A 15414-nucleotide genomic window follows, 5' to 3' on the forward strand; every position below is an offset into this window, starting at 1 on the left:
GTCTCAAGTGATCTTACTCCACTTCTAGCCTTGGGTTCCTTCTTCCTTACAGAAAAAAATAAAGGAAGGAAGGAAGGAAGGAAGAAAGGCAGGAAGGAGTTCTCATGCTGACGTGATTAATAAATGCAATCTCTAACCCTTCCTGCTCAAAATGTTTCTTCTAAGCTGGAATAAATTTCTCTTATGTTTCAGGCTACGGATCTTGAATTGGGCTCTCTATTGTCTTGTTTTTGTTTTTTCTTGGAGGGAACAATTTGTAGTCTTCTAACCCCTGCTTCCTTCTTCTTTACACAAAAAAGAAAAAAACTTTGAAGATGGTTCTGTGTAGCCAAAACATCAGAGAAAATAAAGAATTCAAGTTAGGGTCTCAGGGTGAAGGGGTAAAAGGAAATGAAAGAGCCTCAGGGTGAAGGGGTAAAAGGAAATGAAAGTTAGAGCCTCAGGGTGAAGGGGCAAAGGATGAATAATGAGGGAGACCATTTTCACCCATCATATCATAAGTAAATGTAGTGACTTAACAGCTGAGAACAGAACCAATGTTGATACACATGTTTTTCTCAATTCAAATCAAAGAATAACCTCCCAACTCAATTTAAACCAAAGAATAACCTTCCAAGTAAATTTAAACCAAAGAATAACCTTCCAAGTAAATTTAAACCAAAGAATAACCTTCCAAGTAAATTTAAACCAAAGAATAACCTTCCAAGTAAATTCAAACCAAAGAATAACCTTCCAAGTAAATTTAAACCAAAGAATAACCTTCCACCTATTTTTAAAGCAAAATATAGCCTCCCAACTCAATTCAAATCGAAGCCTAACCTCCCAAATCAATTTAAACCTTAGGAAAGCCTCCCAAAGTTTTTCATGCATATTTTTTTTCTCTCATTCCCCAGGAGACACTATATATATAAATCTCTCGCCTCTCACAGCACCACACACAGATTTACAGGACAGCCGAGGAGTTTACGTTAGGAAGCAGAAGCATAAATGTTGACACTCGCGCCACCTGCATTCAGTGGACCAAAAGAGCGTTGTTTTAAAAAGCGCTATGATCATTCTACCAAGAACTGTCGGCAAACGTGAGCAAAGAGAATGATCTAGACAACAGATGACTATTAACTACTGCTTTATGTGCTAGTTATAAATGACAAGTTTTGCAGAATGACAAAAACCATCATCATCACCATCATCATCCTCACCTCCCTTTCCCACCTAAGGATGGGGTGAGGATGACATACATACCTGCTGGGCATAAATAAATGTAGGAAAATCAATTAACCATTAGCATAAATACATTAACAAAATCTAAAAGTATTCTTATTTAACTCTCAAGATACTTTATTTATCAAAGTCTACCATTTCCGTCATCCGCTGTCTACTAACCACTATGAAAAATGTGTAATACTGGCAGCAGGATGTTATTTAGCGCAGAAAATGCAGCAGAGTATTTACGCGTGAATTGTCTAGGCAAGCGACACCTGGCAGCCATGCTCTAGAGGTATATATATAAAGCGAGGGAGCACAGGGGCTGCCCTTAAAATCGTACTCTTGTTGGTTAAGAATGCTCCCTGGTACTCTTCCTTACCAGTTGATCTCCCCTTATGGCATGTTAATATTCTTTTCTATAATATTTATGCCATGTGTTGATGCTGAAGATTAAAAAAAACATACAGAATATTAAAGTGAAAAACAAATAACTAAGAAATGATTACTATACTTCTTCCACCTTAACCTGCCTCAGATTTTCATTCTTTTGCAGCTCATTTCAAGTAACTCAATTGCAGGATATTACAATTCTACAACTGTTCATCCATTCCATAGCACTTTTAATTTTAACATTTTCACTCTAACGTGGGCCAAAACTGCCATATTCCCATTTTGAATGCTGTGTTATACCTACAGCGTAACACTAAAACAGGGTGCTAGTCATGAAGAAGTTCTGTGGGGAGGGTGTAGAGCCATAGTATTGTTTTATTAGGTCACTGAGCTAGATGAAAAAAGCTGCAAAATGAAAAAAAAGATCAGGACTAAATTGTGGCACTACAGTATCCCATGCCATCTTTAATCTATTGTTATAAGTCAGCATTCACTGTAGAGAGATGGCAAAAATTTAGTATTACAACTCAGCATTCAATAAGGAGAGATGGCAATTTATTAATCTACTACTAATCTATCGTTACAAGTCAGCATTCAATATGGAAGGACGGCAATTTAAGTCAAGTTAAAGGCCGTAGAGCACAGGGAGCCTCCATAACCCAAGGAAGTACGATCTTGTGTGTCACCTTCACCTCATCGGGTGAGGTTGCTGTTGGGGTCTTGTCGGGGTCGGTCTCCTCTTCGTGTTCGTGCTCGTGCCATGGCTCAAGGTCGAAAGCCTTCAATACGAAAGTATGTAGGGTGAGAGAGTTGCCAGTCACGAAAGTATGGGAATAATGAAAATATGAAGAGTGAGGTAACAGAAGTATGAAGAGTGAGGCCAGATAAAAAGTATAATACTGGGAGAGACAATAAAAGTATGACAAGTGCGCCTAACAATAAGTATGAAGAATGAGTGAAAAAATATGAAGACTGAGAAAAATAAAAAGTATGAAGAGTGAGACCTAACAAAAAGAATGAAGAGTGAGAGAGATAAAAGTATGAAGAGTGGGAGGGATGATGAAAGCACGGAGAGTCACAGATAACAAAAGTATGACAAGGTAACAAAGTATAGGGTGAAAAATAGCAGTATGAAGGGAGGTAATGAAAGTATGAACAGTAGGAGAGAGAACAGAGGAGGTTAGATGGGAGGAAGATGAAGAGAAAGGAAAGAAATGATGAGAGGAATACATGGAAGAAGAAAAAAGGGTAGGAAAGCATAAGAAAGTGTGAGCGAGAGAAATAATGGGGAGGGGTAGATGAAGAGATGAGGAGGGAGGAGAGGTGAGATGAGGAGGAATGAAAGGAGAGATGAGGAGGGAGAGAAAAAGAGATGAGGAGGGAGGAGAGAAGAGATGAGAAGGGAGAGAAAAGAGATGACCAAGAGAAAAGATGATGAGGAAGAGAGAGAAGAGATGAGGAGGGGAAGAAAAGAGATGAGGGAGAGAAAAGAAATGAGGAAAGTGGAGAAAAGAGATGATGAGTGAGAGAAAAGATGAGAGATGAGGAGAGAGAGAAGAAAGTGAGAAGGGAGGAGCAATGTTACATAAATAATACCTACGGGAGATGTTAGTTAAATATTAAGGGAGATGTTAGTTAAATATTACCTAAGGGAGATGTTAGTTAAATATTAAGGGAGATGTTAGTTAAATATTAAGGGAGATGTTTGTTAAATATTAAGGGAGATGTTAGTTAAATATTAAGGGAGATGTTAGTTAAATATTGAGGGAGATGTTGGGTTAAGAGAAAAAAATATGTGTGAGAAAATGGGTAAGAACAGGGAGTAAAATAAGGATGAAAGCTTACATGAAATAGGAAGGAAGGAAGGAAGGAAGGGAGGAATGAAAGAAGGAATGAATATAAGAGACTATGCACTAGGGAATGAAGAAAGGCATAGGGAAGGATGAATGGAAGGAAGGAAGGAACAGAAGGAAGGGAAATGACTAAGCAACAGTGAATGCAGAATGGTACAGAGGAGGCAACAGGCAACTGGGAAGAGAAAAGGAGAGAGGAGAGAAGTATATGATGTAATGGTAAGAAGAGTGAAGTTATAAATAATCCCTGAGTCTTCTATCACAGCACTGACACACCCTAAAGGACATTATACTGTGTCATGAACCTAAACTAAAAAAAATTTATAAAAAAATCATTGCCAAACACACAAGTATTATTATTAAGTCCCTCAATCCATGGAAACAATTTACAGTTCATTCTTTTTCCCTCTGGATGACTCTGCTCACCTCAGCATAGTTTTTCTGAACTGCTGAGGTGAGATATAGCTTCCATCAACCCCTCCACGGATACTTGTCCTACCTACATTGAATATTCTCAGCAGTTACAACCCCAGGCTCATCTGCGTATGGCCCTGGTGGACTGCAGGCTGATCCTGTCCCTTTTGTGCAGTTCACCATTTTTCTTGCAGGGCACTTGGAGGGAGCTGAGGGACATGTATAACCGGGCAGATCAACCACCCGGCTATATCAGTGCCACCCCAAGAAGGCATCCCTCTCCAGTACCAACAGCAGTAGTTAATCCTTATATTTAAAAAAAAAAAAATCACTAGTAATTACTGTTGTTAATTAATCCTGCAAATAAATCACTGAGGCCAATGCTATACTAGTCATTCACACAGAACAATGCATTAAATCGGATATTTAGTAACTTCAAAATATCACCATGCACCATGCAATTCTACCAATATTTAAGAAGAGAGGGAGGAAGGAGGGAGCCAGTAGAATGGGGAGAAAGAAAGATCAGAAAAGGAAAGAATGACAGGAATAACCCAGAAATATTACAATGGAACCTGAGGTGGAGGACGAGAATGTTAAGCACGAAATGAATATAAAAACATATTGAGAGAATCATCAAGAAATATTTATAAAGGAAAGAAAGATAGAGGACAAGAATGTTAAAAAAGAAATGAAAAAAAGGACAGACTAATCCAGAAATATTCATACATGAAGGAAAGATGGTGGGGGAAAGTATAAATGTACAAGAAATATAAAGAATACAGTAAGAATAACCAAAATTTTGAATAAAATGAAATAAAAGTGACAGTAAAGAAAATCACGGGTGTAATATAAGGCAGGTAATCAACAGACCTAAATTGTATTCCTCCTGACTCTTTCCTATTTTCCTTCATAATAATAATGATAATAATACTAATACTAATAAATATGAGTAAAAAAAAAGGTGGGTACTCATTACACCTATAATAATACAGGTATCTGCTACCTGTTTCGTATTTCCCTTCTATAAAAAATAAGTAAATAAGGATAACTAATAACATAATGAGATGACTGGCAGCTACAAGGCAAGAGTATGGGGAATAATGTGAGGAATTCTATTAGGCACTAACATCTATATTACTGTATTAAAATTTGTTCAAGAATATCATCTGAAACCCTCAGTGCCTGCCAAACCTACCCTCCCTAATTCATGCTAGAGACTCAAAATATATACATTCTAGAAACTAAAAATACATTCCTGACTACCATCTAAAATTTACTGATACCTAAATCCTCTGTATTTCCACCCCAGAGGAACAAATAAATCGGGCAGAGGGTATGGTATGTGTGCTGACTCTAACCTCTGCCTGGCTTGAAACATGACATTGCAATACAGTACTATATTATCCTCTACTTTAAAGGAGGGGATAAATTAAGTGCAGTCCTCTACAGTACTCCTATGCTTTCTCTCATTCCACCTAATTATACAGTAACCATGAGTACCAACAAATGTAAATCCAAAGCTAGTTTACTTTACGTTGGAATCTTGAGAGGTTAGGCTATGCAGCCAGTATCTAATAATTCTGGGAAACTTTTCTTCTATATCCTGCATATCCTTTGCAAATCAATAAGAAAATTATCAGTGTCAACCAACCGCAGTTCACAATGGCTGGGTTTCAATGAATTACACGGAAGGAGGATGCTTATGAGTGAATCTGAATAAGTACCAAGACGGCTGGGACCAGAGAATGCCCAGGTTAGGTCTAAACTAGTTTTGGCTGTTACTGGTAGGGTAAGGATGAAAATTTTTTTTTTCCCTTTTTTTTTTTTTTGACATATTGTACATACAATTAGTTATACAAATGTTTATCTGACCACAATTATCATTCATTTTTCTTCTTGTCATATCGCTGTTATGCTGCTGGCTGCTCCAATTGATATAAAATTTGTGACTGCAGTATAAAGATAATAATAATAATTCTATCTATCTATCTATAGCTCGACGCCCTAATCCCGCAGACAAAACGCCTCCAAGTCACTCTGTCACCCACCATTTGACTCCCCTCCCCCCAACTCACCCCCCCCTCCCTCATATACCTCTCAACTCCATCCCTCCACCTCATCCTCGGTCTACCCCTCCCTCTCCCTCCCTCCACCTCACCTACATACACCCTCTTAGTCAGTCTTTCATTCTCCATCCTCTCCACATGTCCAAACCACCTCAGTGTATTTCTCCTAATCTTTTCAACCACATCCTTTTTCTTTTTTTTAATAATAATAATAATAATAATAATAATAATAATAATAATTCTCTACACCAGATAAACATTATATGCTTCCATGGTGCAGTCCAAGTCCAAGGTTATCAATTTCATCTGAGATGGGGGGGGATTAATCCCCGAGCTAGACCTCATCAGATCATATAGCCCTGCTAGGGTTACAGGAGAGTGCTACCCCTCCCAGCACAGCAGCCACCGGGCAGGGCGCGAAATCGCAACCTCACGATTACGAGCCCGACACCCTACCACCGAGCTACTGTGCTCCCATCTGAGATGGGGGAAATACTTAATAATAACAAAAAACATAAAATTAACATTACCTGCAAACCCTCAGCATTAACTATTTCCCTAATTAATCTACCTATAAAAATTCTTGCCTACACTACCTATTCTACCTAATTCTACCTATAGTGTAGTTCTACCTAATTTTGAAGAAGATATATAAAAAATCAGACAAAGAAATACAGTAAAAGAAAGAGAAAGTATAGGCAGAGAAGTCAATCCTGCATTTGTCTACCTCTTGTGGCTGATCCTGCTGCTGCTTGCTATCCTGCCCCTCCTCCACCACCTCCTCTTGGCGCTGGCTAGATTCCTCCTCCTCCTTCTGTTGTTGTTGTTGTTGTTGTTCTGTCTTGCCCGACTCCCCTCCCCCCGCCTGCACCCCGGAGGAGGGATTGAGGAAGGAGAGGGAGAAAAAGGAGGGGGGGAAGGGGGAAGAGAGAAGATGGAGAGACAGAGGAGGAAAGGAGGGGGAGAGAAGAGGGATGCAGGAGACAGAAATTGGTAAAGAAGAGGTTGTGAGAAGTAAGGAGGGAAAAAGTTAGGAAGAGAGAGGAAGGGAAGAGGGAATGAGGAGAGAACAGGAAGGCAGGAGGAAGGGAGGAGAGAAGAGGAAGACAAGAGAGAGGGAGGAGAGAGCAGGAAGAGAAGAGGGAGGGAGGGAGGAGAGAACAGGAAGAGAAGAGGGACGGGGGAAAGAGAGAAATAGGAAAAGAAGGGGGAGACACCAATAATGTGCATCAGACCTACTAGGATACTCAAAACACGCCACACTTCAAAGTCTGGCTAAAACTACAGGAATTATGTAGCCAAAAATTTATCATGTACATTAAAATACATGGCCTTTGTCAGGGTGAGAGCTGGATATGTCACTGTTATTGGTGTGTTATTATCTGGTGGAACTGGGACATTTCCACAACACAAATACTGATGCCACATTCTTACACTTCCATTTCGGCGGTCACAGCCAGTCACACTCTGTGGTTTCCTGGAACATGACTGATGGAGAAAAGATCTTGTCCAGCAGCATGGAAATGAAACCTAACTCTGGCCAAGGTGGGTAAAAAGTTATGTGGCTTTCATGGTCACTTTTGGTACTATTGTGTGATATCCATAAACACAGCAGCAAATCCAAACTAAATATTTACAATGTTGTTTAATTATGAACAGGAATAAATGAAATGAACTACATGAATGTATAAAGGAAGATCCAGACAGCAGCTCTTATCTCTGGTGACGTCAATCAAACAAGAAAGAAGGATCAGATCCATCTCCCCTTCATATTCCTTTTATGTACCTCCTAATGACACAGTGAGACAACCCATTACCACAGAAAAAAAAAAAAATCTACATCCAGCACTCACCCAGGAAAGGTCTATTCCCCCTATTGAAAAAGAATAACAGACTACCAGAAAACTATGTACAAAGAGGGAGGGGAGGAAAGACAGGTCAGATATGAAAAGAAAGTTAAAAGTTCCACCACTGCACCACAACTCCAATTATCCACATACCAGCCAGCAGCTGATTACCAAGTGTGAATACCATGACGGCTCTCTTTTGTCTGATATATTTGGAAAGAAGACAGCCACATTTTAATGGCTCTGGAGATTTCATAACAGCTCTTTCTTGGCTTTTATTATGCCTATTACATCTTTTCATTTTCTAGAACAGCAGGTCTTAACCTTTTTTCCCGTCCAGACCCCAATAGGTTGCCCACGATGTCCCTATACCCCCTCCACCTGACTGACATCATCATCATCACCAGTCCCATTAGGTGCCAGTGTGGCTTCAAAAGATGCCAATAGCTTGGTTTTACTTTACTTGTGGATAACTAGTAACACAACAGGAAAGAAAATCATTAGGATTTAATCCTATTTATTTCCTTGCAGAAAAGCAGCAAATGTTATTTATTTATTGATTTATTTATTTTTTTACTTATTCAGAAAATAAGTCCCATATCCCCAGGTTTTTGTCACAATACCCCTGGTTAAGAACCCCTGCTCTGGAACATTACTGAAGCAACCTATGTCAATAATATAATTATATGAACAACAAAATTTGTGTATTGTATGAGGCATAATAAATCATTAAGAGAAAAAATGAGCAGCTTAAGTTTCCTGTGCCACTTAAAACAGGACCCAGAAGCAAGAAACACTGTGCTTCTATGCAGTCAAAACAATTCATGAGCTTTAAAGAATATGTGTATGTGGATAGTCAGTGTTTTGGTGAGCACAATAACAGTACAGTCATAAAAACACATTCCTAGAGATTTAACGATCATTGTGTGCTACTGGGGCAGGGGAAATTTACTGAAGGGGAGGGAGGGGGAAGCAAGGGGGTAATATCACATTCCTACTATAAAAATACTCCGTTATTCTGGAAAGACAGTGGTGGTCCATATTTGTGCTTTTTGTGCTGTTATGGAATTATCTGTACATTAATGATGAACAAGTAACATTGATACAAAGGGAAAAACACACGCCTGGAGGATTACTTAGGCCAATCAATGTATAGAGAGTGGAGGAACAGAGCACAAAATTTATATTACATGGAGATGGGACAACTTCCACCTGTACTGTGTGTCACCAGCTAAGACATCCTGACCTTTTTGTCCCAGTTATGCACGGAGCGAGGTGACATTCAGAGAAAGAAAGAGAAAGACGTATAGAAGCTGCAGACCTATAAACAGCATGGCCAGTAAACTGGGCCCAAACTCCACCACTACAGAGGTCACATAGCAGCCATCTAGCAACAAACTCTCATCCCTTTGCTGTCCAACTCTCAGATGCAAGAATTAACCATTACTCCAAGTCCTTCGTATATGTAACAGATTTACTCTGGAACTGTCTTCCTCTGTCTGTATTTCATACTGCCTATAACCTCCAGTCTTTCAAACACAGTGTGTCCAAGTATCTCAAAATAAAAAGATCTTGAATCTGACTCTCTGTTATCTTGTTTTTGTCTTCTCTTGGAGGGAACAATCTTGCAGACTTCTGGTCTTTAATTCCTTCTTCTTTGCATTAAAAAAAAATAATAATAAAAAAAAAAAAAATAATAATAATAATAATAATAATTGATTTGTCATCCTAGCCTCTGGAATCCTGGCTCAAAATATACTAACCACAGAAACCACATGAGTTTCGTCTTTCACAATGGGTCAGGAAGGCACAAGAATTGTGTATGGTTCTTGGAAAGGTGAGATAAACTGTAATAAGTAACATAAAGCTCATGTAGCCTCACAGACAAGGGGAGTACAGTGCTCTTCTTGGTTTTGCGGTTTATGTCACGCATGCACACACACACACACACACGGATGGAACTGAATGTCACCCCAAACACTGATCGACGTGTTAGGTTTCACTGGAGCCAATACACCACAGTGGCATAAGCTGTCCCATCTCCAGTCCATTGAGAGGATCAGTACACTCAAACAATACACAAGGATGAGGCTGTTTCAGATTTAGATAGGTGAGAATTTGAAGGCTTTTGAAACCAGTGACAAGAATACTGACACAAACCCTAACATGAACACTCCATAACAACACTAAGCCTTTGATGCCAATGTGGACCATCACCACATAACTGAGTGTGTAGGTGAGGGGGTCAGGTGATGTAAATATCAGTCAACACAGCAGCTGGCAGAGAGAGGAAGATTATCACACAGTAAATCCCATATCATTGTCAATACATCAAAATTTTTCATGTATTACACAGTTTCTCAAATCAGTCACCACAAAAAGGCTCAATAATCAGTCAATCAAGTCAATCATGGAACCTCAAAATGAATGGACCGTGACTTTGGCTGTTATAGATTTTTTTTTTTTTTTAGGGAACAATCTTGCAGGCTTCTGGCCTTTGGTTCCTTCTTCCTTGCATTAATAAAAAAGAATAACCATTTAAATTAAGACACCATACTTTCTCCTATGGAAATTCACACTGGGGCTGACACTGGCACACTTAATGTTTTTCTATGGGTTGGAAGCTTAATTAACTGCAAAAATCACTTAATTACTCTGCAAAAATTAGGCCATTGAGTACTGTAATATAATTCCTGAAAATATTGTACTCTAAATTACTGATAAACTGGTGAGTTGCATAAAAATGTTTGTGTGGATTCATGACTGTGCTCTTCAAACTTTTAAACACATCTGGGAACTTGCTATATATAAACACATCTGGAAACTTGCTATATATATCTTACTACCACCTCTTCCCTCACCTCCACACCAACATGCTACATATACACAAATGTGAGATAAAAGTGAGGCACCTTGCATGGTTAAAAGACAGAATTTAAGAAAGAGAATTGGATATAATGTATAAAGAAAGTAGGGTAGCTTAAATATCCCAAACCTCACCATGACCAATACCCCAACACAGTTTTATCTATACTAATATTTTTCTTTTTGGCCCCTTTGGTCTGATGATGTCTTTGTATTACTGTCTAATCCTCCACTGCCAGATGCCTTCATCTGACTTAATAAGGCCCCCTGGCAGTGAAGGAACTAATGAAGCCTCTGTTTAATCCCTTAAGTTGAAAATGTATCTAATAAGCTGAATATTATCATCTGGTGTTGCCAAGACTGCTATAAATAAGACATCATCACAGAGGACGGGTTACCACCACAGGTCACAAGGGTTCAGTGAAGTTTTGACAGCATCATGTGATTGCCTTACTACCCACACTGAACAATGATCAGTACCTTTTTCTTTTTTTCCCTCATATCATCAATAAATTACAAGGAAAGTGGCTGATGTCATAAAACTTTCCACACACATCAACATGGCATTATCAGTGACCAAGTGTGAACTTACCACACACACACGTACTTCCTCCTGCTGTCTGTCTACTTCTTCCTTTATTTATTTTTAGAAGAGAACACAATCAATAGTGATGGAAAGATATAACTTTCATCTCCCATGAGAACACTTAATATTTATTCCAGCTTTTGCCTCCTTAGTGGACAAGTAACGACAGGCAAAAAATACCAGTTTTTCTACTTTATTCCCGTTTACAATCCATTTCAAGCCTTGGGGGAATTTTTACACCCTCTCCCAATCCCTCAGAAAAAATTTCCTTCACACCTGGCCTCCTTTTACAGTCCAATTCTGGGTCCAAGTAATTTTTTTCAACCCAACACAGCCAAAAGACTCCCCCCTCATTTTTTTTTATCATTATTCACTTTTACAATCTCTATTTCATGTCCCGGATAATTTTGATGACCCAGGGAAGTACTCAATGGTTACAGGACTTTTTCAACACTTCTTCCACTGCAATATACTGAACATTCCCCACCTCTGAAATTCACTCACGTGTTTCCAATGCAAAGACTGTCAACAATAAAAAAGACGTAACTAACATGCAAGAGAATATTAAGGTCTACCTATCTGTCTATCTATAGCCCAATGCCTTAATCCCACGAAGGGTGACTGCAGACAAAATGCCTCCAAGTCGCTCTGTCACCCACCATTTGACTGCCCTCCCCCAACTCACTCCCCCCTCCCTCATATACCTCTCAACTCCATCCCTCCACCTCAACCTCAGTCTCCCCCTCCCTCTCCCTCCCTCCATTTCATCTACATACACCCTCTTAGTCAGTCTTTCATTCTCCATTCTCTCCACTGCAAATTAAGTGGTTAAGGAAGGGGTGTTATGAAGCTGCCTGGGCCATTCATCACATATATAACCCCTAACCAGAACCTAAACACTCCCATTTTCTCTGCTTCCTCCCAACCATTTACCCAAAATCCAAACACCAAGACGCCATTTTGTTTTCATCACACATTTCACATTTTTTTACCCACTTCAGGCCCAAGAAATTTTCAAAACCCATTCCCAAATTAAGGACACGCTATTTTCTCATTTTCCTCCCAGCCATTTACCAAAATCCAAATGCCATGAAGCCATTTTGTTTTCATCGCACATTTCACATTTTTCCAACCCATTTCAGGGCCGAGGAATGTCTAAATCCCATTCCCCAACTAAAGACACAGTATTTTACCCATTTCCTCCCAGCCATTTACTACTACCCATGATTGAAACACCAAGATGCCATTTTGTTATTTCCACCCCATTTCACAAATTTTTGCATCCCATTTCATGCACAAGAAAGTATAAAAAAAAAAAATCTAAAGTCCCCAAACCAAAGACACCCTACTTTCTTCCTTTCCTTCCCAACGTATTTGCTTGCTTTCCTCCCCACCCTTTTTTTTCTTTTCTCCCCACCCTTTTTTCTTTCTTTCCTCCCCACCCTTTTTTTTCTTTTCTCCCCACCCTTTTTTCTTTCTTTCCTCCCCACCCTTTTTTCTTTCTTTCCTCCCCACCCTATTTTCTTCCTTTCTTCCGCACCTTATTTGCTTTGTTTCCACCCCACCCTATTTTGTTTGTTTCCTCCCCACCCTATTTTCTTCCTTTCCTCCCCACCCTATTTGCTTTCTTTCCTCCCCACCCTGTTTTCTTCTTTTCTTCCCCACCCTATTTTCTTCCTTTCCTCCCCACCCTTTTTTCTTTCTTTCCTCCCCACCCTATTTTCTATGTTTCCTCCCCACCCTATTTTCTCTCTTTCCTCCCCACCCAATTTTCTCTCTTTCCTCCCGTCCTCACCTCAAGGTTAGAGACGTCTGGGCTCGACACCAGCTCGGCATACTGCTGGTCTCGGTCCGTAGTCTCGCTCTCGGGGGACGAAGAGAACTGCCGCGAGTACTGCTCCTGCTGTCGACCGCCCAGCTCTAGCTCAAAGTTGCTGGAGTCATAGGTGGTGGTTGTGGTGGTGGTGGTAGTGGTGGTTGTGGTAGCTGTGGTGGTGGTGCCTGTGGAGAATGGTAGGAGTTAGGGTGTGGTGTTGGTTGTGGTAGCTGTGGTGGTGGTGCCTGTGGAGAATAGTAGGAGTTAGGGTGGTGGTGGTGGTGGTGGTTGTAATGGTTGTGGTAGCTGTGGTGGTGGTGCCTGTGGAGAATAGTAAGAGTTAGGATGGTAGTGGTGGTGGTGGTTGTGGCAGCTGTGGCAGTGGTGCCTGTGGAGAATGGTAGGAGTTAGGGTGGTGGTGGTGGTGGTGGTGATAGTTGTGGGGGTAATGGTGGGGAACGATAGGAGTTAGGGTGGTGGTGGTGGCAATAGTTGTGGTGGTGATGGTGGAGAATGGTTGCAGTAAGGTGGTTATGGAGGTGGCAGCTGTGGTAGTTAGTCATGTATGTGGTGCTAAGATGAATGGTTGAAATCAGAAAGTACCATTGCTAACTGCTGTAAGGGAGCGGATCTACAGGCCTACATCTCACACTGTCATCAGCATGTGGGAGAAAAAAAAAAAAAAAAAAAGGGCTCCTCACACAAGTACACACATCCAAGCCCTTCAAAAATGTAACTGTAAACCATACCAACACTACTGCTAAAACTGATAATAATAATGATGATGATGATGTGAGAGAAAGCACTAGGAGAAATACACTGAGGTGGTCTGGCCATGTGGAGAGGATGGACAGTGAGAGACTAACAAGGAGTGTGTATGTGAGTGAGGTGGATGAGGGAAGTGGTAGGGGGAGGTTAAGGATAAGATGGAGGGATGGAGTGGGGAGGTATATGAAAGAGAGGGGTGTGAACTGGGAGGAGGGCAGTGAAATGGCAGGGGACAGGGAGACATGGAGGCGATTTGTCTGTGGCCACCCCTCATGAGATCAAGGCTATAGACAGAGAGATAGATGATAATGATGATGATGATGATGATATAGATGACAAAGATGATGATGATGATACAGATGACAAAGATGATGATGATTATTATGATTATAAAGATGATGATGATGATGATGACAATGATGATGATGATGATGATGATGATGATGATGATGACGGCAATGCTGGTCTCACCCTGGTCGTCGTCCCTGGGCAGGTCCTCGACGGTCTCCACAACAGGGGTGGGCTGGGTGATGATGACTCTCTCGGGCGGGAGTAGGAAGCCAGGCACCTCAGGCGGGGTGTGGGGCGGGGGTGTGGTGAGGGGGGAGGCGCCAGATACGCCCTGGAACGTGAACACCTGCTGCCAAGAGTGTGGGGAGGAGGTGGGGAGGAGGAGAGAACACAGCAGGAGGTACAGTGTGTGTGAGGTATATAAGGGAAGAGGTATGTGGGTGAGGGAGGAGGTATATGGGGAAGGGAGGAGGTATATGGGTATGGGAGGGGACACACAGGTAAGGAGGAGGAGGAGAGAACACAGCAGAAGGTGGTGTGTGTGTATGGGAGGTATGTGGGTGAGGAAGGAGGTATATGGGGAAGGGAGGAGATATATGGGTATAGGAGGAAGTATACAGGTAAGGAGAGGAAAGAAAGAAGGAGGAGGAGGAGGAGGAAGAGAAGGAGTTTGCATTGGTGAGAGTGTGGGTAAGGGAAGAGAAGATGGGTGGGGGGGGTGTAAGTTCAAGAAGAGAAAGAGAGGTGGAAAAAGAGAAGGAAAGAAGGACAGAGAAGGAAAATGAGGAGGAAAGAAGGAAGGTGAGAGAGAGAGAAAATGAGGAGGAAAGAAGGGTCATATGGAGGAGTGTGAGTCAAGGAGAGGGAGGTATGGAGAGGTGGGGGGTGGAGGAGGGAAAGATGTAGGAAAGGAGGGAGGGAGAAAGGATCACATAGTAAATACTTCATTCATATTCACTTCCTTATTATGCTGATGAGAGAGAGAGAGAGAAAGAGAGAGAGACAGAGAGAGAGAGAGAGAGAGAGAGAGAGACTTCAAAATAATAGGGATGACAATAATATGCTTAAAACTACCAATACACTAAGAGGACAATGATAGCAAGAGTGCTGAAAGTAGCAAAAACAGCTGAACTAGCAATACTTTAAAAAAAAAAAAAAGCACTATTCAGCAAAACCCAAGTTGAAAAAAAATACATTAAAAAATATTATTACAAAGGCTAATGGGTAAATTATTTATACAGCTAACAAAAGCACCAGTAAGCCTTTTAAATGCTTTAGTTATAAGAAAATAACAACACTATCTAATAAA

General features: G+C 40.7%; 1 protein-coding gene across 1 annotated transcript in view; it reads right to left on the bottom strand.

The window, feature by feature from the left end:
- The window catches only part of nwk (FCH and double SH3 domains nervous wreck), a 137345-nt gene that overhangs the window by 24863 nt on the left and 97068 nt on the right, over positions 1 to 15414 (bottom strand). The window contains exons 19-20 of the mRNA XM_080269954.1: positions 14277 to 14410; positions 13026 to 13150 (exon numbers count right to left, since the gene is read on the bottom strand). Of these exons, the coding sequence (XP_080126080.1) occupies positions 13026 to 13150; positions 14277 to 14410 (259 nt within the window). The remainder of the gene's footprint in view (positions 1 to 13025; positions 13151 to 14276; positions 14411 to 15414) is intronic.

Source organism: Coenobita brevimanus, chromosome 4 (assembly GCF_032717465.1).
Source record: "Coenobita brevimanus isolate Jiangsu-jjx chromosome 4, ASM3271746v2, whole genome shotgun sequence".
Classification (NCBI taxonomy): domain Eukaryota; kingdom Metazoa; phylum Arthropoda; class Malacostraca; order Decapoda; family Coenobitidae; genus Coenobita; species Coenobita brevimanus.